The sequence below is a fragment of the Myotis yumanensis genome, unplaced genomic scaffold, assembly GCF_028538775.1.
Source record: "Myotis yumanensis isolate MYYU_CA2020_CCGP unplaced genomic scaffold, mMyoYum1.0.hap1 SCAF_10, whole genome shotgun sequence".
Classification (NCBI taxonomy): Eukaryota; Metazoa; Chordata; class Mammalia; order Chiroptera; family Vespertilionidae; genus Myotis; species Myotis yumanensis.
In genome coordinates this window covers 46,644,880-46,666,244 of record NW_027223761.1, presented here as the reverse complement: position 1 = coordinate 46,666,244, position 21,365 = coordinate 46,644,880, and the positions used below count along the sequence as shown (strand labels likewise).

General features: G+C 57.3%; 2 protein-coding genes across 2 annotated transcripts in view; one reads left to right on the top strand and one right to left on the bottom strand.

The window, feature by feature from the left end:
• Positions 1-1,666, top strand: part of GDPD4 (glycerophosphodiester phosphodiesterase domain containing 4) — an 85,775-nt gene extending 84,109 nt beyond the window's left edge. Inside the window, exon 15 of the mRNA XM_070427045.1 lies at positions 946-1,666. Coding sequence (XP_070283146.1) covers positions 946-1,070 — 125 coding nt within the window. The 3' untranslated portion in view covers positions 1,071-1,666. The remainder of the gene's footprint in view (positions 1-945) is intronic.
• An 837-nt stretch (positions 1,667-2,503) lies between these two features.
• MYO7A (myosin VIIA) overlaps positions 2,504-21,365 on the bottom strand; it is a 78,485-nt gene continuing 59,623 nt past the window's right edge. Inside the window, exons 31-48 of the mRNA XM_070426867.1 lie at positions 20,751-20,921; positions 19,684-19,801; positions 18,832-18,958; positions 17,999-18,168; positions 16,881-17,071; positions 16,100-16,224; positions 14,801-14,958; positions 13,740-13,893; positions 11,953-12,108; positions 11,348-11,453; positions 10,147-10,260; positions 8,789-8,876; positions 8,520-8,626; positions 6,318-6,503; positions 5,752-5,868; positions 5,233-5,316; positions 4,171-4,290; positions 2,504-3,573 (exon numbers count right to left, since the gene is read on the bottom strand). Of these exons, the coding sequence (XP_070282968.1) occupies positions 3,484-3,573; positions 4,171-4,290; positions 5,233-5,316; positions 5,752-5,868; positions 6,318-6,503; positions 8,520-8,626; positions 8,789-8,876; positions 10,147-10,260; positions 11,348-11,453; positions 11,953-12,108; positions 13,740-13,893; positions 14,801-14,958; positions 16,100-16,224; positions 16,881-17,071; positions 17,999-18,168; positions 18,832-18,958; positions 19,684-19,801; positions 20,751-20,921 (2,382 nt within the window). The 3' untranslated portion in view covers positions 2,504-3,483. The remainder of the gene's footprint in view (positions 3,574-4,170; positions 4,291-5,232; positions 5,317-5,751; positions 5,869-6,317; positions 6,504-8,519; positions 8,627-8,788; positions 8,877-10,146; positions 10,261-11,347; positions 11,454-11,952; positions 12,109-13,739; positions 13,894-14,800; positions 14,959-16,099; positions 16,225-16,880; positions 17,072-17,998; positions 18,169-18,831; positions 18,959-19,683; positions 19,802-20,750; positions 20,922-21,365) is intronic.

Genomic DNA, 21,365 nt, shown 5'->3' with positions numbered 1-21,365 from the left:
TTATATTACCAATGAATAATTGGTAAAATTTTAAAAATCTAAATGCCATTTATAACAACATAAAACCTGAAAACTACGAATGTTTGCTGAAAGAAGACCCAAATAAATGGAGTAATACACCACATTCATGAATTAGAAAACCTAATATCCTAGGTATTTGTTGTCCTAAAATTCAGTTGACCTACAAATTCCACTTAAGAGCAATAAAAAAATCCCCTTCCTCCTGACAAAAGATAAAGCTCATGTGTGCAGCTATTTCTTCAAGATTGAAATTATATTCAGGGTAAAAAAAATAACCGACTTCTGGGCTTACCACTTTGGATTCTCACTTTCTTCTAGATTTTGGTTATACAGTTCCTCCCTTATTGTAAATTCTTATATCATTTAAGATATTTTATTGGTTTTGTATATTATCCAGTTTTTAATTTGTCTTTGGTAAGAGTCAAATTCCCAGCTCCATTGCTAGAAGACCTCTCCACCTTCTATTTTTTCTATTAGTCAGCTAGATAAAAATTATTTTTTGAGTACTTACTATGTGACAATACTGTATCTAGTGGCAAGCAAGACAAAGTCTCTGACCATAAGAAGCTCCTATTCTAATAGAGGAGTGTTCATTATTTATCTCTTTTTCTTGTGTTCATTTTTTAAGGCAATGGTTGTGAAGTGCATGAACTTTAAGAGAATGTTAATTTCTGTCTTCTGAGGGCTTCCCTGGGGGGTTGGAACCTGACACAATAGACTCTTCAATTCCAGCGGCATGCCGAATTGCATGACCATGATAAAGTTTGCACGAAGTCTGGGATAGGGAGAACTAGGGGGAAAGAACCTGAGATGGTAAGTGAGGGACTAACATTTTAAATATAATGAGGATTTCACTACATGACCAACAGGGATTGGAGAGGTGACATTTGAGAACTCCGTGTGTTTGTCTTTTCTATCCCACAGATACTGGAAGTATAAGATACAAAGGGAGAAAAAGGGAGAAAGGAGAAGATTACTCTGCAGCCATGCCATCTCCTTCCCAAGTTGGGGAAAGCCCGGAGCCTCCAGCAGCCCCTCCTGAGGTTTAACCAGGATAAAAGACATTGAACCATAATCAGTCCAGGAAGCCACCGAGCCTGCTACAGATGACCTTAGACAACCAGTGCCCACTGAGAAGGCCTTTGAATCCATCCCAGCGCTCACCAAGAAGGCCAACAGAGGGCACCCTCCAGACTGCAGTGCCAGAGGCAAAGGACCCAGCAGTTTCCTCCATAGACACCCCTCACCCTAAAACAACCCCAAAAGACTCCCACTGTTGAATACTCCCAAGAATCCTGTTTTATGATGTTTTCCACCACATCCAATATGTCCTTCTCCTTTGGGCTCTCTTCAAAGAATGAGCCACATCTTGCCCCCTTCTGATTCTTCCTCTCTGTGCCTAAGGGTGGTGATGGTGGGGAGTGGTCAAGAAGGGAGTGCAGAAGAGCATTGGAAGCTCGATGGAGAACGTCTGGTCTAGCCTTTCTATAAAGGATGCAGCTCCAGGGTGTAGGCAAGAGGGATAACAACTGCTGTGGTCTTGGAGCTGGAGCGCATTCTTCCCTGGATGATACAGGTTTTTCTCATCCGAACCCTTCATAGTAGCCCTGCTAATGGAGCGGCGGCGGTGAACTTCAGCATGTAAATAAAGGCAACCTTTCAGGAAGACAGAAGGTAAGTGGAGTATGCATTCTTTGGACCCTTCTGTGATGACTCAGGCTGACAAAGACTAGGGGATGAGTGCAAAAGGGATGCCATCCTGGGTCAGAAAATGAGAGGTGGCCTGGGCATGTTAGGGGCAAAGATTTTATCCACAGGCATTCTTTGTGATCTAGTGGGAAGTGGGATGATGCTTCCTAATAGTTTGCTGTTGGCTGATTCCCCAATGGAAAGAAGGGCGCATTCCTTGAAGGGAAACTACAATTTAGAACAAGCAGCTGGAGCCCCTTCTGTGTGGGATCCCAATAGTAGAAGCAGTGAATTGAGTTCCACTAGGTGACCATCACCTATTCACACTTATCTGGACCTCAGTGTCCCCATCTATACGATGATGGTGTAGGGGCAGACCACTGTAGCACCTTCCCCCAGGCCCAGCCTTATCCTGGACTGACTGTGGAGGCAAGTAACCACTCGGGGTTGGGGGCGGGGGGCGTGGGAGAAGGGAGGGGCAGGACAGTCTAGGACAGCAACACGACCATCCCAGAAGGCAGGGCTATGGTTTGGGGCCTGCGTTTCCTCAACCCCCCCTCCCTCTCCCACAGGCAGCTGCGGAGAACAGGAATAGTACTCCCTGTGGGTCGGTTGGGCACCTAGATGCTAAACACCTGAGTGTGTGAGGGCAAGCAGGACCTGACTCTGCTGAAGTATCAGGGGGACCCCGAGGCAGATCACAGACACACCCACTTCAAGGGGATTCTCCCCTGTCACCTCACTAGGCACTCATCCCGGCCACAGCCCCAAATCACACCTTGCCTCTCTGAAGCCCCCAGCTCCAGACCTGCCCAGGTCATGGCCAAACTTGGTTGTCCATCCTGGTGACAAAGTAGCATTTTACAGGCACCCACTGGATGTAGGGATTTAACCCAAAGAGACATTGTTCCTGGGGTTCTCAGTGATTTCTTGATGAACCAAGATGTTTCTGGCAGGATTCCGGGGCCACTCCGGCTCCACTGGCCCTGGTGAAGGCTCAGAAGCCAGTCCCTCCTTGACCTCCCAGGCCGAAGCCCAGCATTTCTCTGCTATCTGCCCTTGTCTCAGCCAGTCTTTTAAATCTCTTTCAAGCACACCTTGGGCTCAGACACCCCTACCCCCAGGCCCAGACCAGCTTGGCCCAGTACACATAGACCAAGGAGAGAGTTACACAGCCAACAGGGCCCTGTCCCCACAGACTCTTTCCCTCCTCCTCCCATTAGAAACACTCCCAGGCCAGAAGGTGAAACACGTGCTTTATGACCTGAGGTGGTCAGGAAAGAGGGGCTCAGCACTCACACTGCAATAGAGAGAGGAGTCCGTTTCCTCCACCCCAGCTGAGGGTCCTGGACGTACGGGAATTCAACCAGTCCAGTCCTTAGGTGTCAGAATACTCTTGATTAGGTTGGTTTGGTCTGGTTGCCCCCAGGATGGAGAACTAGGGTGTCCTCTTGATTCCTGGTCCCAGTGCGCACAGAAAGCCAAAGGAGTTCGCATGGCCGGGCTGGTCTGGGATGAGAGAAGCGTGCACGGAGCACAGGCTCTTACAACCGGGAAGGCCACAGCCAGGACCAAATCCTACCTGCGGGCCTTAGGGGTGTTGGAAGGGTGCTCTGCACCCCAGCAAGGCCACTTCACTGGAAGGAGGACCAGAGTCCAAGCTGGTGCTGTCACTGGTGGCTGGCCGGCCCAGCTTCTCTGCCCGATGGCAAAGGTCTTCCCCTAGCTGCCACCTGAGGTGCAGGCACAGAGCCAGTGCCGCCTCCACACTGTTCACTTGCCACTCCGGGAACCCCGCTGTTTGCTCATGGCCGTGAGCATCTGGCTGATATAGGAAGTCAGGAGGTCATCCATCTTGTAGCCCTGGAGACAGTGGCAAGATGATAAACAGTGCAAAAAAAGACAGGCCCAGCCCACGCACACCCAGCTCCCAGAGAAGTGCAATAGGCAGCACCCTGGACAAGGCAACTCTCGTCCACTCTGGATTCTGTCTCCCCAGCTGCACAGTGGAGGGGCTGGATTCCTCCAGGTAGATGTCTACGGGTCTAAGCTGTATGACCCCACATGAAGGCCTAGCTTGCGGGTCCCTCACATCCTGGAAGCCTACCTCCAAGAATGACTCTAAAGGCTACAAGTGAAGCTATGCCTTGGAAATTGAGTCCAGGAGGCCTCGTTGGTAATGGTTTTACTGTTGAACTCAGAGTTGAAGGCTCACTCCCCAGGTACTAAAGGCACTCAAACAATAGTTACTGCAGGAGGGGTCTGTTCCTCAGCCCCAGATTAAGCCTCTTCTCCCAGACCTAAAGCTGAGCCTCAAAATGACCTGACCTTGGCCCCAACCTGACTAGATCCTGGCCCCAGGCCAAGCCACGCACTCCCCATGTTTGCTCCAGGGCCTGGAGAGCAGCTGAAGCTTTAGTGCGGCAGGGGCGCCTGCCAGGCCTGGAAAGGAGCTCTCACCAGGGACGTCTCACAGAGCAGCTTGCTCCCGCGCACCAGGTTCCCAATGGTGATGTGGAAGTAGGTGTTGCCGCTGCTCCAGTTGGAGATCTTGGTGAAGGGGTGCGTAGTCAAGATGTCCTGGGGGAACAGAAGGTCTGAGGCTGCACAGCCTGGACTCTCTGGCCTCACTCCCTTCAGCTCCAGCCAACAGACACCACCCATAGGAAGGGACTGGGGCCCTGGGAAGACGAGCAGGAGGGTAGAGGCTAGCTCTGCCAGAGTGCTGCTGGGAGGCAGGGGCCTTCCTGCTCCACGTCTGGGTTAGGACCAGCAGGCGGGACACCCAAGGGAGTCAGGAGACTGCTGGGATGTGGGACTGGGAGTGGACATGTCGGAGGCCTAAAGGAACTGAAACTGTGGTCCTGGGTGAGACTCCAGGGAAAGTCTAGGAAAGAGACAAGAAGACGACAGCGGGGGCGGGGGGGCTAGAAGGGGTCAATGGGGGAAAAGGAGGACATATGTAATACTTTCAACAAGAAAGATTAAAAAGAAAAGACAGGACAGAACCTTGGGGAACACAGTGTTATGGGCTGGATAGAGAGGAAGCCCACAGACGGGTCTGAGAGGAAAACCAGGCAAACACGGAGCCAAGAGGAAGACAGGTATCACTGGTGCCCGCAGTGCAGCTGTCTTCCTGTGCACGTGGTAGGTCTGTGCTTCCTGGTCCCCTGGGTGGGAGTGCTTGGCCCATAAATATGAGCATTAGTCACCCCAGCACAGCCTGCCATGCTGCCCACAGCAGGCAGAGAGCATGTAGGAAGGACAGAGTGGATGGTAGCGTCCAATGATGCTGACAGGTTAGTACTAAGGAGCTCCCTGGGTTTAGTAACAAGGCGTGAGTAACTAGCAGAGCCATTTGGATGGAGCTGATGAGGGTCAGGAAGTAGACGGAACAAACACAGCCTCTCAAGATGTGTGGCCACGAGGGCAGGTGACGTGAGGGTGGAGGCTGGCAGGGGCTTTATTAGGGGTGCAGACAGAGCAGCCTGCCCCTGCCTGCTCTGCCCTGTCTCTGCTCACCTTGGTCCTGGGATCGATGAGGCTGACCCCATACTTGTTGATGGCAATCAAGAGGATCTCCGGGAAGTTTGGCTCCGTAGTTTGCTAGTAAAGAAAGTAAAAAATCATCAGGTGGGGACCCAGAGCAGGAAAAGCTGTGTGCATTTGGGGCAGAATAAAGACGCTCCAGCTGGGATTAAGTTGACCTCTCCTGCCAACTCGGTGCCAGGGGGGCAGGGTGCTGGCAGCCCTGCCATGCCACCTTGACAAGAGCTCCCACAGATTATCCTCTGAGAGTCTGGCCTGTTTACACATCTGCTTCCCTCCAGGCTGAGGTCTTGTCCCTCTGTGTCCAGCACCGAGTCCAGGGCTCAGCACTTAGCCGAGACACCCGGCTGAGACAGGTCCTGAGCTCTCCTCCTCTCCAGGCCAGGGCAGGCGCAGAGGCCGCCGCTGCTACCCACGGTCCTGGGGAGGAGTCCCTGTCTTCTCAGCCCCCTCCCCCCACCTCCCTCCTCTGAAAAGCCGCCCACAGCGTACCTTCACCTCGAAGAAGGCTGAGCCAAAGGTGGGCCACTTGAAGATGACCTTCAGGAAGGCCAGCTTGGCCTCCTCCTTGGACTTCCCCGCGTGCTTGTTGAAGTAGGCGACGATGGACTGCAGGGGGAGGCTGGGTCAGTCTTCTCCCCTGCCCCTCCCCCATCTGCTCTGTCAGCAGCTGTCATGGGCCTTGGAGGGCCAGGCAAAGGATGGGATCCTGGAGCCATGAGGAGCTGCCTCCTTGTCCCAGTTAGTGGATTGCTGCCCTCCCTTCCCTCCCCCAAGCAAGCAGGCCAAAGAGTAGCAATCAAGTAAAGCCAGGACACCACAGCCATCACAGTAACCACGGTAACCAGGATGGAACATTATTGCAAAGTGGCCTTTGCCTGACTCCTTTGCCTGAAAGACTGGAGACTACAGCAAGTGGAGAGGGAATGGGAGGGTGACCCTATCACACGCGGGGCCACAGGAGACGCTTCCCTGGGCTGTTGGCTGCTCCTTGGCCCCTGGGGTGCCCGGAGACCCATTGTGGGGGACCTTATTCCCACCGCCTCCCCCATGCTCACCCGCTTCCAGTCGTCAGGTGAGACCTGCCGGATGAGGTCCTGGGGCACCAGCTCCCGCAGCAGCTTTGGGATACTGGGGAAGTAGGACTTGTCTTCTTCGAACTTGACCCTGTAGATCAGTGCCCCCAGCTGCAGCACCTCTTCCCGCGTGCACTTGTGGTAGCCTCGGAGATACTTGGGCAACTCCTGCCAGAGACAGAACAGGTCACAGGGAGGCAGGGACTTCTTCCCTACCACCCTGAGGCTGGGTCCACCTGCTTCTCCAGCCTCCTCAAGGGGAAATGGCACAGGGCAGGACAGCAGCAATTGTGCCCGCACAGGTTCAGCACGTTGCAGTTCAAAACAGAGCTTCGTGGGAATAGTATGTCATTTCCCCTCATAACAGTCCAGCGGGGTGAGCAGTCCCATTTCAAAAACGCAGAAACTCAGAGTGATCAGCTGGTGAACCTGAGACGATTCACCAGCCCGCCCAGGCCTGTCCTTCTGTGGGAAAAGCCTCTCTGCCCAGGCCTGTCCTTCTGTGGGAAAAGCCTCTCAGCCAGCCTCCTTCCACTGATCCCTTGAGACTGGCTGGTTTCAGCAGCAGCACCAGCCCATTCCGAACCTTGAACTTCCAGACCCAGAACCAGAGTAACTGAGCATGACGGGTAACTCAAAAACACAGATGAATCCTCTAAAGGGCCAGCACCACCCACAGGCTCCTGGAGCCTTGAAGCTCTCTTGTTTAAAGCGTAGGGAAATGGAGGCTTGCCTGAGGACACAGGGCAAATCAGAAACCCAAGTCAATGGTGACCCACCCATCTTTTCACGTACTCAGTCATATACTCATCCACGCTACCACCTATCTGCTCATCTATACCCACTCATCCATCCATCTACCCAGCCATATGGGTCTACCCACACATCTGTTTCCACCCATTTCCCTATTTGTTCATCCATCTACCTACCAACCCTCCTACCCACTTACCCATTCACCCATCCATTCACCGATATCCAATTCAAAAATTCATTTACCATCCATCCTTCTCCCATCCATTCACAGAGTCACCTATTCACCCACCCATCAAGCCAACATCTACTTATTGAGCATCAACTATGAGCCGAGCCCTATAAGCAACAACATATATCCTCCTTACTCTCACTGAACTTATAGGCAAAGCAAGAACAGACATTATCACATCAAACCAATGTACAATCCCAATCTTTGAAGGAAATATTCCCAGTGCTATGAGAACACAGAACAAAGTGACTTGATAGAGTCTCAGGGGCAGGAAAGACTTCCCTTAAGATGATTCATAGAAAACAGCATGGAGATTCCTCAAAAAATTAAAAATAGAACTGCCTTCTGACCCAGCAATTTTACTTTTGGGTCTAGTATATCCAAAGAAACCCAAAACACTAATTTGAAAGAATATATGCACCCCTATGTTCATTGCAGTGTTATTTACAATAAGCAAGTTATGAAAGCAACCCACGTGCCCATCAGTAGACAATCGGATAAAAAAGCTGTAGTACATATACACAATGGAATATTACTCACCCAAAAAAACCACACACGTTTGCAACAGCATGGATGAGGGTATTATACTAAGTGAAATAAGGCAGTCAGAGAAAGACAAATACCATATGATTTCACTTACATGTGGAATCTAAAGAACAAAATAAACCAATAGAAGCAGACTCATAAATACAAGGAACAGACTGATGGTGGCCAGAGGGGTGAGAGATTAGAGGACTGGGTGGAAAAGGTGAAGGGACTGAGAAGTACAGATTGGCGGTTACAAAATAGTCATGGGGATCTAAAGTACAGCATAGGAAGCATAGTTAATAACATTGTAATAACTAGGCATGCTGCCAGGTGGGTACTGAAAATGCTGGACGGGACACTTTGTAAAGTATATGACTATCTACCCACCATGATGTACACCTGGAGCTAATACAAAATACTATTGAATGTTAAGTGTAATTGAAAAAAAGGCACATCCGATGATGGAATTCACATCCAAAAGCTCAGCAGGTAAAGAGGAAGAGACCCGAGAGAAGAGCATCCCAGAAGAGAGAGCAGGACAAATCTCGCCCCAAGGCTGTGCCGGTACAGGTACAGCCCCGCCCCGGCAAGGACACAGGTCTCCGCTTCCACAAACACACAGGCCGCACGCAGCACGTGGAGGCTACAGCCGCAGAGCGGTGCTGGCGGCTCACCTGGTAGTAGTGGAAGATGGAATCCGCCATGGGGTCCTTCCCTGGCACCGTGGTGGTCCACAGCTTCTTCATGAAGAACACCTGGTAGGTGAGCGAGGGCACGATTCCTGCGGCAGAGGGCAGCCGGGTGTCACCCAAAGGTCCCAGTACAAGATGTGCCCATGCCCAGCACCAGCCCCAGAGGAGACCCTCTGGGTATGACATTGAGCCAGCCCCCCACCCCCCCTGCTCTGGGCTTCGGATGCACCCAGGACCCAGCCTCACATTACCATCCTTGACGGGCCGTGCTTTCTTTATCCAGTCTGTCAGGTGTCGGACAAAGTCAAAGAAGAAGTCATTCTCGGGCACGCTGATGACCTAAGGACATGGCCATTCTAGTCCCCTCATTTTAGCTGGAGCAATACTGTCTTTTGACTTCCCCACCCCAGGACCTGGTGGCCCCTTCTCCACAGACTCCCTCTGGCAGCCAGAAGGGGTGTCTGTGTACCAGCCCCACCCTGTCCGACCATGCCTGCTGAGTGTCTCCAGAACACAGCCTGCGCAGAGGGACAGTCACTCCATTCTGTCATTCAGCAAAGATCTGCTGAACGCTGCTCTGGGCCCCGGGGAAAAGGCTGAGAACGAGGCCCAGTCCCTGCCTTGCACATTCTGCGGCATCCACGTCCTGCTCCTCCTGCAGGCTCTAAGCCAGGGGTTCTCAACCTGTGGGTCTCGACCCCTTTGGGGTTCGAACGACCCTTTCACAGGGGTCGCCTAAGACCATCGGAAAACACATATATAATTACATATTGTTTTGTAATTAATCACTATGCTTTAATTATGTTCAATTTGTAACAATGAAAATACATCCTGCATATCAGATATTTACATTACGATTCATAACAGTAGCAAAATTACAGTTCTGAAGTAGCAATGAAAATAATTTTGTGGTTGGGGGGTCACCACAACATGAGGAACTGTATTAAAGGGTCGCGGCATTAGGAAGGTTGAGAACCACTGGTCTAAGCGATCCTGGGTCCAGGACCTCACCGACCCTCTGCGCCCCGTGTCAGGCACAGGGACAGTCATGAAGTGAGGAGACAGACATGGATGCACCGGGAGCTGGAGCGAATGGGAGGGAGCACTTATCTGCCTGAGCTGGTCAGGGAAGCCTTCCCAGGGGAAGGGGCTTGACCCTGGGCCTTTGACCCCGTGCGCAGAGAAGTGGGGAGCAATGTGGGACCTCCGCTATGGAGGCAGACCCACCTAGATCTAGCCCCTTCTGTGTGACCTTAAATAGGTTCACCTTTCTCAGCCCAGGCTTTGTGACCTGTCAGGTCAAGGGTCAGTTCAAGGATTAATTGGCCTCTGCAGGCAGCTGAGGGAGTGGTCAAGTCAAATCTGGAAGTATATGTGTGCTGGGTGGGGGGAGGGGCCTGGTGTGAGGCTAGCTGTGCAGTGCCCCAGAGGAGAGATTTTGGGGCAGCTGCTGCCTGTAAGGGGGCACACTGGGATGCCACATACAGGAGCACCTCTCTCTTCCCCTCTCTCCCTCCCTCGTTTCCTCCCCCTGCTGCCCCATGAGTTGCTAAGGCTTCAGCAAATGTCCCAACCAACAGACCAAGAGCAGGCAAGACTCACCACCCACCTTGTCTGCAATTTTGACAAAGAGGCTGAAGCCCTCTGAGGACTTGAGGAGCAACCGGCCGGCGATGTTCTGGCAGAAGTCCTTGGCCTTGGTGCTGGACTCCACCTCGAAGGCCTGGAGGAGGGGGGCTCACTTGGCTCTGGCTGTGCCTCCAACGAGACCGACCCCCTCCCATGCAAGACACCCCCCTCCGCGGGGGCTCCCGTGGGTCCGGAGCTAGGCACAGCATTTATGGAAAGAACAAGGCAGCTAACTCCTGTCTGGGTCTTCCCAGATGGTCCTCCCCTGAGCAGGACTCAGCCTTGGCCTCAGGGCCCTGGGCCTGCTGAGCAAGCCTGAGTGATGGTGGAGGAGCACAGAGGGCAGGGGCAGGGGGTGGGGCGACTGGAAGGAGAGAGACAGGAGGAGGAAGAGAGCAAATTTCAGAAAAAGGGGGGAGGAGAAAAGAGGGGAGGCAGCCCAGAGTGGGCTGGGAGGGACTGCAGAGTCTGGGGAAGTTTAGACGGAGGGAGGAGTGTGATGGGAGAGGGGCCTCCATGTGACCTTCCGCTGGAGGGGACAGAAAAGGGTCTTAGAGAGTTTTGTCCTTGTGTCCGGCATCCTGTCGTGGGGTTTCTGAGTCTCTCGTCTCTAGACAAGTTTTAACTGCTTTTCAGATGGAAAGTTTCAATGTTGGACGCATTTATCTGAACAAGACGCTGTGCTGAGATGGGGTCAGGAGTGGACACCAGGAGGCAGCCTGGCCGAATGGGCGGGACAAGAGGACAAAAGGGACCTTTGGACAAGGGGACCAGGGTGGTGGGGACCCCCAATCAGGCCGGGTGGGGGAAGGGAGGGAGGAAGGTCTGAGGAAAGTGGGCTCAGGGCGATAGGAACAGAGCTGGCCCCAGGGAGGGGGCACCACACTGAGCTCAGCTCCAGGGAGAAGGCACTTTGTTCCAAGGCCAGGCCTCCTCAGCAGGGGGGGCAGGGGCGGGGGCGGGGGAGAGACCTTCTCAAGGAAGCTGCTCACCGGAACCCAGAGGCTCCTGACCCAGGGGTCGGTGCCCACCTGACTGAGCTCTGACTCCACGAGGGGCAGGAGGAAGGGGCAAACGTGGGGATGGCGGAGGGGAGGACTCGGGCTGCTCCCTGTGCCCCCGAGGGCACTCATGAAGGTGTTTCGGGGCCGTCCATGAACCAAGCAGCCAGTGGCCCTCACCTCGTCGGTGTCGTCGGGAAAGTAGACCTTGTGGAATATCTGGGTGGTTTTGTGCTGGATGGCCTCCACCTCCACCAGGTGTGGGGGGTACTTCCGGGACCCATTTCTAAAAGCCGGGGGTGGAGGGGACACAGTCAGGGGCCAGCTGGCGCATGACGCGAGGAACCGAGGGAACTTTTGGAGATGGAACACGCACTTCAATCCCCGTCCATCCTGTCTTACCAGGTGACTCACTTAACCTCGCAGAGCCTCCAGTTGCCCATCTGTACAATGGGATAGCAGCGCCCACCGCATAGGGCTATGGAGGGGCCGAATGAAGGGAAGGGTGCAGGTGGGCTTTTCAGGGTATGAAGTGGGTCAGGCGTCTGCCTCCCTGACAGACTTGAAGGCATGAGCCAAGCCCTTCTGAGCAACCAGACTCAACTGGGTCCGAAGGGGCACTGGGCGCTGCAACCTTTGTCGAGCTGACCGCTGTGGTACCCAGGGATGGTCCCATTTCCTCACCCCAAGGGGGCTCGCCCTACAAACCTGGTGTGGCCGGGAGCCCATCCCAATGCCTGCCCCCCAGCTCCCTGCCATTGCCTCTGCCCCTGGGGCTGCTGTACCTCAAGGCTTTCTGGAGCCGCTGCAGGCAGTCGATGGCGAGGGGGCAGTGCTTCCGGGACTGCAGGAAGCGCTGCACGTGGGGCAGGAGGATGTTGCTGGGGGGGAAGAGGCCCGTGCACAGCCAGAGCAGCTCCCAGCCCCGCTCCTCGCTGTACCTGCAGGAAGAGGGTGGTGTCCAGCCGGGTACCACGGCCCCATCACGGAGTCTGAGCACCACCCGGGCTGCACACCCCTCGGCTCCTCACCACAGCAGCACACGCCTGGCCTGACCCCCACCCCTGTCTGAGGACCAATGGACCCACCTCCCTGACAGCTCGATCCAATTAGTGCTACTCAAAGTGTAGTCAGCTGAACCATGAGGGGCCAGTTATAGCCACAGGGAGATAAGCTGCTCATGCCAGAATGAAAATCAGCTGTGTCACCAAGTACTTTGGTTCAACTAAGATTTTTTTTTTTTAGCAAGACTTTCCTATGAAGGAAGAAGTGTGTGATTTGTTCTGGCAGAAGCTCTCCTCCTCTTTGAATAGCACTAAGTTAGAATAGCCGCCGGGCTCCCTCAGACACCATTCTGAGCTCCTGTGTCTGACAGGGGGGGGAATCTTGGAGGGCTCCTAGGAGGAGGTGGCATTTGGTCTAGGCCAGTGGTCAGCAAACTCATTAGTCAACAGAGCCAAATATCAACAGTACAATGATTGAAATTTCTTTTGAGAGCCAAATTTTTTAAACTTAAACTCTATAGGTAGGTACATTGTTATTAACTTAATTAGGATACTCCTAAGGCTTAGGAAGAGCCACACTCAACGGGCCAAAGAGCCGCATGTGGCTCGCGAGCCACAGTTTGCCGACCACGGGTCTAGGCTTTGAAGGATGAGAAAAATTCTGATATGCGAAGGAGATGAAAAGTTTTCCAGGCTGTGATTATGGCACGTACAGAGGTTTGTCAGTGTGAAGAGATCTGATGTATGGCTCTTGAGAAAGAGTTGTAGAGAGTGACACCGCTGGGGAGGGAGTTGGGGGTCTGGGCATAAGGGGAGATGGTAGGGCTTCTCTCAGGCTCTGAGACTAACATGTGCCTGACTGCCCATTCCTGCAGTTGGATGGCCCAGCAGGGAAAGAAGGTGATACCCTCTGGGACCCAACACCTTTAGCCCATGAGAGTTTTAAGCCAGAGCTTCCAACGGACACCTAGCCCAGCCCGAACCAGAGATGGGACACTTGCTCATGAGCTGAACCTGCAGCTGACAGCAGAGTCTGGGCTGGGCAGGAGGATCCAGAGGAGGCTGAAGCAGGGAGTGGCAGGAGCTAGGACAGTGGTTCTCAACCTTCCTAATGCCGCGACCCTTTAATACAGTTCCTCATGTTGTGGTGACCCCCAATTTCATTGTTACAAATTGAACATAATTAAAGCATAGTGATTAATCACAAAAACAATATGTAATTATATATGTGTTTTCCAATGGTCTTAGGCGACCCCTGTGAAAGGGTCGTTCGACCCCCAAAGGGGTCGCGACCCACAGGTTGAGAACCGCTGAGCTAGGAGGAGCTGGGCCTGTTAAACTTGGGGAAGGACAGGCTCAGAGGGCACAGCCACATCTCTTGGTTCTGGACCCCCCTGAGGCGGAGGTAGGACATGAGCCTGAGGGTGGCGCCCTGCCCCGAGGGAGGGAGGGAGTGAGGGAGGGAGGGAGCTCCCCATCACAATGGGTGCATGACCTTCAGGACTCCCTGCAGCTGGGAGCACTAGGGATGGGCCTGCCCCCTTACCTGCCCACAGCCCCAGGCTCACCTGATGTGGTTGTCAGTCAGCTGCTTCAGGATCTGCACGTATACCTCGTCCTTGAGGGGCTCGGCCTTCAGGGCTCCCTCAAAGATCTGGTCGGTGAGCTCGTTCACGGAGCGCATCCTCTTGGATGGGTAGTCGCCCATGTACTTGAGCATGGCTGTGGGGGGGGGGGGGGGGGGCCGCGTCAAGGAAGGGCTGTGGCCGCGGGGGCGGCACTGGGCCAGGAGGCAGGAGGCCCTGGGCCTCAGACTACTCACTTAGGAAATGGGCATCGTTTTCCCACCCTGCCGTCCTTGTCCACCGCCCACCCTCTCTCCTCAACTCCCGCGGCTGCCTCCTCAGGCCCCCAATCCTCTCTCTGAAGTGCTCGAAGCACCAGGAGGCACGGTCCAACTCACTAATCTGTGCCAGCCCTGCCCAGGGGCCCCCATGGCCTCGGGACACAGTCCAGGCTTCTTCACAGGACAGGAACCCTTCGTGAGCCAGCCCACATCTTCAGATTCCCTTCTTGGACCTGCCCGCCAGCTGTGCCCTGGAACGCCTGCTCTGTTCTGCCTCGGGGCCTTTGTGCAGGCTGCTCCCTGTGTCTGGAACACTCCCCACCTGTCTCCCCTTTGACTGGCTAAGTAAGTCCTACTCAGTTTTCAGATATCAGCCAAGAAACGACTTCCTCCAGGAAGCCCTCCCTGCCCTCCTCCAAGGCTGGGTCAGGTCACTGCGCTGCCAACCCCATCATAGCACTGATCCCGGTCAGCATGTCTCCCCTGAGGCCCGGGACTGGGTCTGGTCACCACTGTGTCTCGATGCCTGGCCCAGCACATGGCAACAGTACTGTCAACTGAATAACAGGCAGGAGAGAGGATGGTGAGGTGGCTCCTTGCACACTGTAAGGTGCCGGCACATGGATGGAGGGGCTCCATCAGCATCCCGCCACATCTGCCCAGGACCCAACTGAACCCCAGAGGGAAGCAGGCATCTAGATGGAAACCCTAGAGGCCGAGGCCCGGCCCCACCCTGCCCTGCGGTCCCCTCCCCGCGCGCCCCCACCCCGTCAGTGCGGATACCGATGAAGGCCATGCAGGCCTCTTGCGAGAGCTCCTCGCTGCCCAGGATCTTCTTGAGCAGCGCCTGCTTCAGCGGCTCCCGCGTGTGGCTCCACAGCCGGTCCTTCCCTCGGGCCTTGGACACCATCACACGGCTCAGGGTGTGCTTGGGTGGGGGCCTGGCAGGCACAGGGACAGTCAGCGCTAACAGGCGCCACGCTGTGAGACCCACCCGCACCCAGCCCCATCGCTGGAGGTCAGGGGTCAGAACAGGGCCTGCTCTTCCCTGCGGCCCCGTGAGCCGGGCAGTTCCAGCCCCGGCCTCGCCTTCTCTGCTGGAAAACGAAGGTTCTGACATCTGTGCCCCAGACAGCCCTGCCCCTCCCCACCTCCTCTCTCCTCTCCTCTCTGCTCCGCCCTGGCATGGGCTCTTCCCGAGTCACCCCTACACAGCTCAGCGGGAGGCCACCTCCTCCAGGAAGCCTCGCCTCTGCCCCAGCAGCCCCGCCACATGCTGGGTACACAGAGTCACAGCTCCTGCTTGTGTGCCCATCTCCCCACCAGGACTGCGAGTCATGAGTGCCCAGGATCCCTCTGGGGTGGCACAGCCACCTTCTCTCAGATGAAGGAAGGATAAGATGACACATAGAAGGGTCATCTCGAGGACAAAAACGGTCCCCTGCTCCCTCTGACCCAGGCCCTGCTCAGAGGTGGGGTTGCTTTGTGACGCCCCCACCAGAGTCACAGAAGCCTGCCGCTTGCCAGTCCCCTTCCCCTTTCCCTGCCCAGGGCCCCTCCCCCTGTTCCTGCCCCTCCCCCTGTCCCTGCCCCGGGCCCCTCCCCCTGTCCCTGTCCCTGCCCAGGGCCCCTCTCCCCTCTCCCTGTCCCTGCCCCGGGCCCCTCCCCCTGTCCCTGTCCCTGCCCAGGGCCCCTCCCCCTGTCCCTGTCCCTGCCCAGGGCCCCTCCCCCTGTCCCTGTCCCTGCCCAGGGCCCCTCCCCCTGTCCCTGTCCCTGCCCAGGGCCCCCCCCCCCCCCCCCCCCCCCCGTCCCTGTCCCTGCCCAGAGCCCCTCCCCCTGTCCCTGTCCCTGCCCAGGGCCCCTCTCCCCTCTCCCTGTCCCTGCCCTGGGCCCCTCCCCCTGTCCCTGTCCCTGCCCAGGGCCCCTCTCCCCTCTCCCTGTCCCTGCCCCGGGCCCCTCCCCCTCTCCCCCTGTCCCTGCCCCAGCCCCTCCCCCTGTCCCAGGCCCCTCCCCCTGTCCCTGCCCCGGGCCCCTCCCCCTGTCCCTGCCCCGGGCCCCTCTCCCCCCTCTCCTGCCCGTCACCTGAAGTAGTCATAGGAGAACTCTTCCAGTGTGTAGGGCTTGGCGCGCACCTCAGGCTCCGGTGCTCGCAGCTGTAAGAGCCGGATCACGTCCTGCCGCTGGTCAGGGGTCATGGTGACCAGGGCCTAGAGACCGAGAGGTGGGGCTGAGGTCAGCTCTCCACCTGGGGCCCTGGGATCCACTCGGCAAAGCCCAGAGCCCTCTCACGGGGCTGGGGGGGGGGGGGGGAGGGGGGGGCGCTGAGTAGCAGGGAGACTGTTACTCGGGGACTCGGGGGCCTGTGCCCATTCTCAGCCTGGGAGCCCCTCTGCTCCTTGCATCTCTGAAGCGCTGCTGCCTCCAGGCTGCTGGGCTCAGGACCCTTCCCTCGGTGCCCTGGGTCTGAACCAGGTCGGGTCAGTCAGAAAGGCCAGACAGGGCGGGAGGGAACAGTGATAACTGCCCAGGGAGCTGCTTGGAGAAGCCGAGCTCTGAGTTCTGTGTGCTGCGCGCAAGGGGAGTCCGAAGAAGCAGGGCCTCTCTCCCCAGCTCTGCCCCCACTGCCCTTCCGTCAGAGCCAGGTGCCGTCCTGCCTCCTCCTCCCCCTGCCCCTGGGCACTTCCTCACTGAGGCACTCTCAGGCCCCTCTCCAGGCGTGACAGCTGCCCCAGCTTTAAGTCTGTGGTCCCAGAGGACCCCCAGCTCGTCTTCACGGGAGCTGCCGGCCAGGTGTCTATTGTCATCCCTCCCTCAGACGTGGAAAGAAGACAAGGAGGGGTTCAGGGGCACCCGGTCCACGTACCACAATCTCCCGCAGCGGCATGGTGACCGTGGGCATGACGTACACGCAGTCGGTGGGGAAGTCCCCCCGTTGCTTGGTCCGCTCATTGATGCCGTTGGCCCAGCCGGAGTTCATGACCTGCTCTCCCGTGTCGTGGTCCAGGATGATGAGGTCTCCCTTCGCGAAGCTGAGGAAGCCGGACTCCTCGCCCGCTGGGAGGCCGTGGTGAGAGGGGCCGCATGTGGGCAGAGGGAGACTCCGGGTTAAAACATCTTTCTTTGGGTTGATGACCTATAAGCCTCTCCTCACACAGAAGACCTGAGACCCTGTCATGTCTGCTCACTGGCCGCCCCGTCTCCACCTTGCCATTGCCCTCCACGCAGACATGGCCATCAGAGTGGCCAGTCTCCTGCTCCAACACCTTCTGTGGCTCCCCATTGCCCTTAGCAGAAAGCCCACACTCCCTGACATGCTCGTAAGGCCTGTTGGAGGCTGCCTTCCTGACATCTTCCACCTCCGGGCCCCTTCCTCTCCCTCCCCCATTCCAGCCAAACCAAACTCTGCAGTTCCCAGACACGTGCCTTCTCCACCCCTGTGCTTGGCCTGTGATCTGCTCTCTGCCTCAAACACTCACACCCGTGTTCCTCCCCACACCCCAGGCTGCCTGGGGCTGCTCTTCTGGGCTCCCACAGCCTCTGGCTTCCCTGGTCACTGCACAGGCACTGCACTGTCTGCCCTGCTCCTACCCCTGCCCCTGCCCCCATTGAGGGCGGGGCCAGGGCCTGCTGCCCCTCCGTCTTGCCACTGCTCTGCCCAGGGCCTAGGAGGCTCGGGGATGCTCAGTGAGGTGCTACTGCTGTCATCATCTGAAGATGGGGTATTTGGAGACACCGAGGAGGAACCCCTACGCCCCTGGAGGAGGTGACAGGGTAAGTATTCAAGACCAGGAAGGGAGGGAGGGAGGGAGGGAGACAGTCCCTTCAGAGCGCAGACGGGAGGCAGAGTTCGGCTGTTTGGTTCAGTCAGAGCCAAGAGTATCTGGGGAAGGATGGGTAACAGGCCAGGCCAAGGCCAAGGGGGGTGACCTGCCTGACGCCCCTGACCCCGGTGCCTGGCAGCCCGTGCCAGGAGCCACTCACCAGGGTTGGGGTTGTCCTGCAGGGCCACCACGTACTTAGACCTCTTCCGGAGCCCCTCCAGAAAGGTGACCACGAGGTCACGGATGTCCTCGGCGTTGCTGGAGGTGAAGGTATACTCATCCCCCTTGATGGTGGCCAGCGTGAAGCTGGGGGCTGTCAGTTTGGCTCCCCTGCAGGACCAACACGGAGAACAGGGCCCAGCCGGGGTCAGTCCTGCCCAGCCCGGGTGACACGAAGCGCAGCCCAGTTCAGAGCAGCCCAACGAGAGCAAGACGCGGCACTCCCTGAAGGAGACCAAGGCCAGTGCAGTCAGGCTTGGCCCAGCCAGGGAGAGGCTGGCCTAGCCAGGGTGAGGCGCCGCCCAGGTCCGACACAGCTCAGCCTGCGTCAGACGTGGCCGGCCTGCAGCAGCCCAGCCCACGTCCCTTTTGTTGTCTAATTCCTACTCAGCCTTTAGTCTCAGCCCAGATACCCCTTCCTCCAGGAAGCCTTCCTTGCCCTCCCACAGCCCTCATGACCCTCATCCTGCTTTAACATGACCTGTTCAATATCCATCTCCCCTCTCAACTGAAGCTTCAAAGGGGGAGGACTATCCAGTCACCGCTGCATCCTGTGTGCCTGGCACGTGCCTGCTCAGAGCTGGCCAGGCCCAACCCTGCCCACAGTGACACAGCCCAGAGAACGCCAGTCTATTCCAGGAGCCCATCTGTCTGTCTGTGTGTCCCTCTGCCCCTCCTCAGTTCAGTCAGAGCTGAATCAGGACCCTGTCGGGTCTTGGTGCAGCTTCGACAACTCCCTGCTCTGCAGAAAGCGGGGTGCGGGGTGGGACTGACCTGCTGCTGGACACGGCCATGATCTCGGGGAAGGACAGCTCCAGAAGCACCTGCTCCTGCTCATCCACGAAGTAGACGCCCGTCCAATTGACGGCCACGATGACGTCGTTTTTGGGGAGGCTGGGGCCTGGGGCAGGGACCGAGGCTCTGAGAGGGGGCCTCCCCTCTCCTGGGCCCAGCCCTGCCCAATCCTCCCAACCACCAGGGCAGCGGGTATATTGCTTTCCATTTTACAGAAATGGAAACGGAGCCCCAGAGCACGGCCTCCCTGGGAGCCAAAGCCCCGCGTGCGGTGGGGGAGGTGCTGGGACCAGGACTCTGGGAGTGAGTGGTGCCACGGGTCTTCGTGCAGCTGCGGACAAGTCCCCGCCCCGCGGTGAGGCGGGGTGTGGGTAGGGCTTTACTCACTGAGCCCCAAGGCTCCCTCCAGCCTGACAACTGGTGGTTCTGTGAAGCCCGAGGCCTGGCATGGAGCAGGTGCCCCCAGATGACAGCCCCAGGACGGCTGAGCGAATGGAAGTGAGCAGTTGGCCACATCCACTCTCAGCTTCATGGAGTCAGCCAGCCCCTGCGCTGGGCCACCCTCTCCTGTAGGTGCTCTAATGATCTCCATGCCCATCCAGTTGTTCAACCCACTGTGCCGCTGAGCACCTACTGTGTGCCGCTGAGCACCTACTGTGTGCCGCTGAGCACCTACTGTGGGAGGTGGGACCCACTCAGCGCACTGGCCTGGAGAGACCCGCAGCCCCGCAGGCAGGAGCCTGGCGAACTGGGGCACCTGTTTCCGGCCTCGCCCTGTTGTGGCCGCAGTGAGGGTGGAAGAGGGCATGGAGGCAGGAGGGCTGCGGGTACCTGAGAATTTGTAGGCTTCGTAAAACCTGGAGAAGAGCAAGGGCCACTTGAAGCGGGCGTAATTGACCACGTCCTCCTTGACCTTCTGGGAATCAGTTCTCCTCTGGGCATAAATCCCCTGGAGGGGGACAGACCAGGACAGGGGACAAAAGACGTCACGTGTGCTCTGGCCGTTACTCACATGTCCCTGTCCCCAGGCCAGGTGTGGCTCAGGGCTGCGGTGCCCTCCTGGGCATCATGGCCTCACCCGTCCCTTCAGCCCCAGCCACTTGCTAGGGAAGCGTGGGTCCCGCCTGCAGGGAGCTCCCAATGCACCCAAGTGACAGAAAAGCCCCATGCTGCAGCTAGGGCAGGTGCAGGAAGTGGGCGGGCTCCAGCAGCCGACGGGGGTGAGGGGTGATGGAGAGGAGGTGGCCAAGGACAGAGACGGAGGGATGGAGGGAGAGCACCTGTCTTTCCTGGAGGGGAGGGAGGGCGTCAGTGCTGAGCCCAGCCTAGATGTAGAGGGGGTGCAGGGGGCTTCAGGGGGAGGCTGGGTGGAAAGTGGTGAGGGCCTGAGAGACCGCTGGTCTGTGAAGCCCTCTGGCAACTGTGTGCAAAAGTAATTCTGCTCTTATACAACCAGGGCCTGTCCCTAAAGCTCCCCAGGCAGGAAGGTGGGCCAGGGCTCCCGCAGGCAGGACGGAGGGCGCCCTTCCTGGGAGCTCCCCAACACGCACCAGCACTACTGAGCTGCGGCTCTAGAGAGCGCCTATGCAAGGCCAGGACGGGACCCCCACCAGCCCTGCACCCGGCTTCCCTCATGGGGTCACAGGGCTGGATGTGAGCCATTTCTGTATCCCTGGAACCCAGGCCAGAGCGGATGAAAGAGACAGGAGAGAACCGATGTGAGCGGTGGAGGAAGGCAGGCGGCTGGGAAGCAGGAGGCCAAGGGTGCCAGCCTGTCCCCTGCAGCCTGTGGGCGGAGGTGTCAGGTGAGAGCTGTGACGTCTTTGATCCCCCAGGTGCTCCTTCCTGGCCTCGGCCATCAGAGACCCCCTCTTCCAAGAGCCCCCCAGCCCTCCTACCTTCTTGTGAGCAGCAATGGCCAGCTGGGCCCACTTCTCTAGCGTCTTCAGGGGCGTGATCTCGCGGTCGGGGATGTAGGTGGGCACGAGGTTCAGGAGGCGCTCCAGAATCATCTCGGAGCCGTAGTCCACAAAGTACTGCTGGGAGGCCAGCTCGGCCAGGTCGTCCTCCTGAGGTGGGGTTGGGTGTGTGCGGAGACCTCATTCACACACCCTCCGGGAAGCCCTTGCCCATGACCGAAGCCCGGGCCCCTGCCTCCTGGGCCCTCAGCCCCTGGCCTTTGCACCCTGAGCTCTCACCGATGCACCAGGAGCGCTTGTCTGGTTGGTGGAACCATGAGCTTCTTGAGGGCAGGGCCACATTCTTGCCTTCTCCTGGGTCCTCTCAGCACCAGGGGTACCGAGCTGACCCAGAGACACCAGCCAGCCCATTGGTCATGGGTCAGCCACTACATCCTCAACCCAGGAAGATAACAACTGGGGCTGGCAAACACCAGAACAGGCAGGGACTGCCCTGGAGAGTGGGGGACCTGATACCGCTGGAGACTCCGAGTGCAGGGAGTGTGTCACCGTTACCAGCTCCATCACCATCACCATCACCATCACACCCAGGAC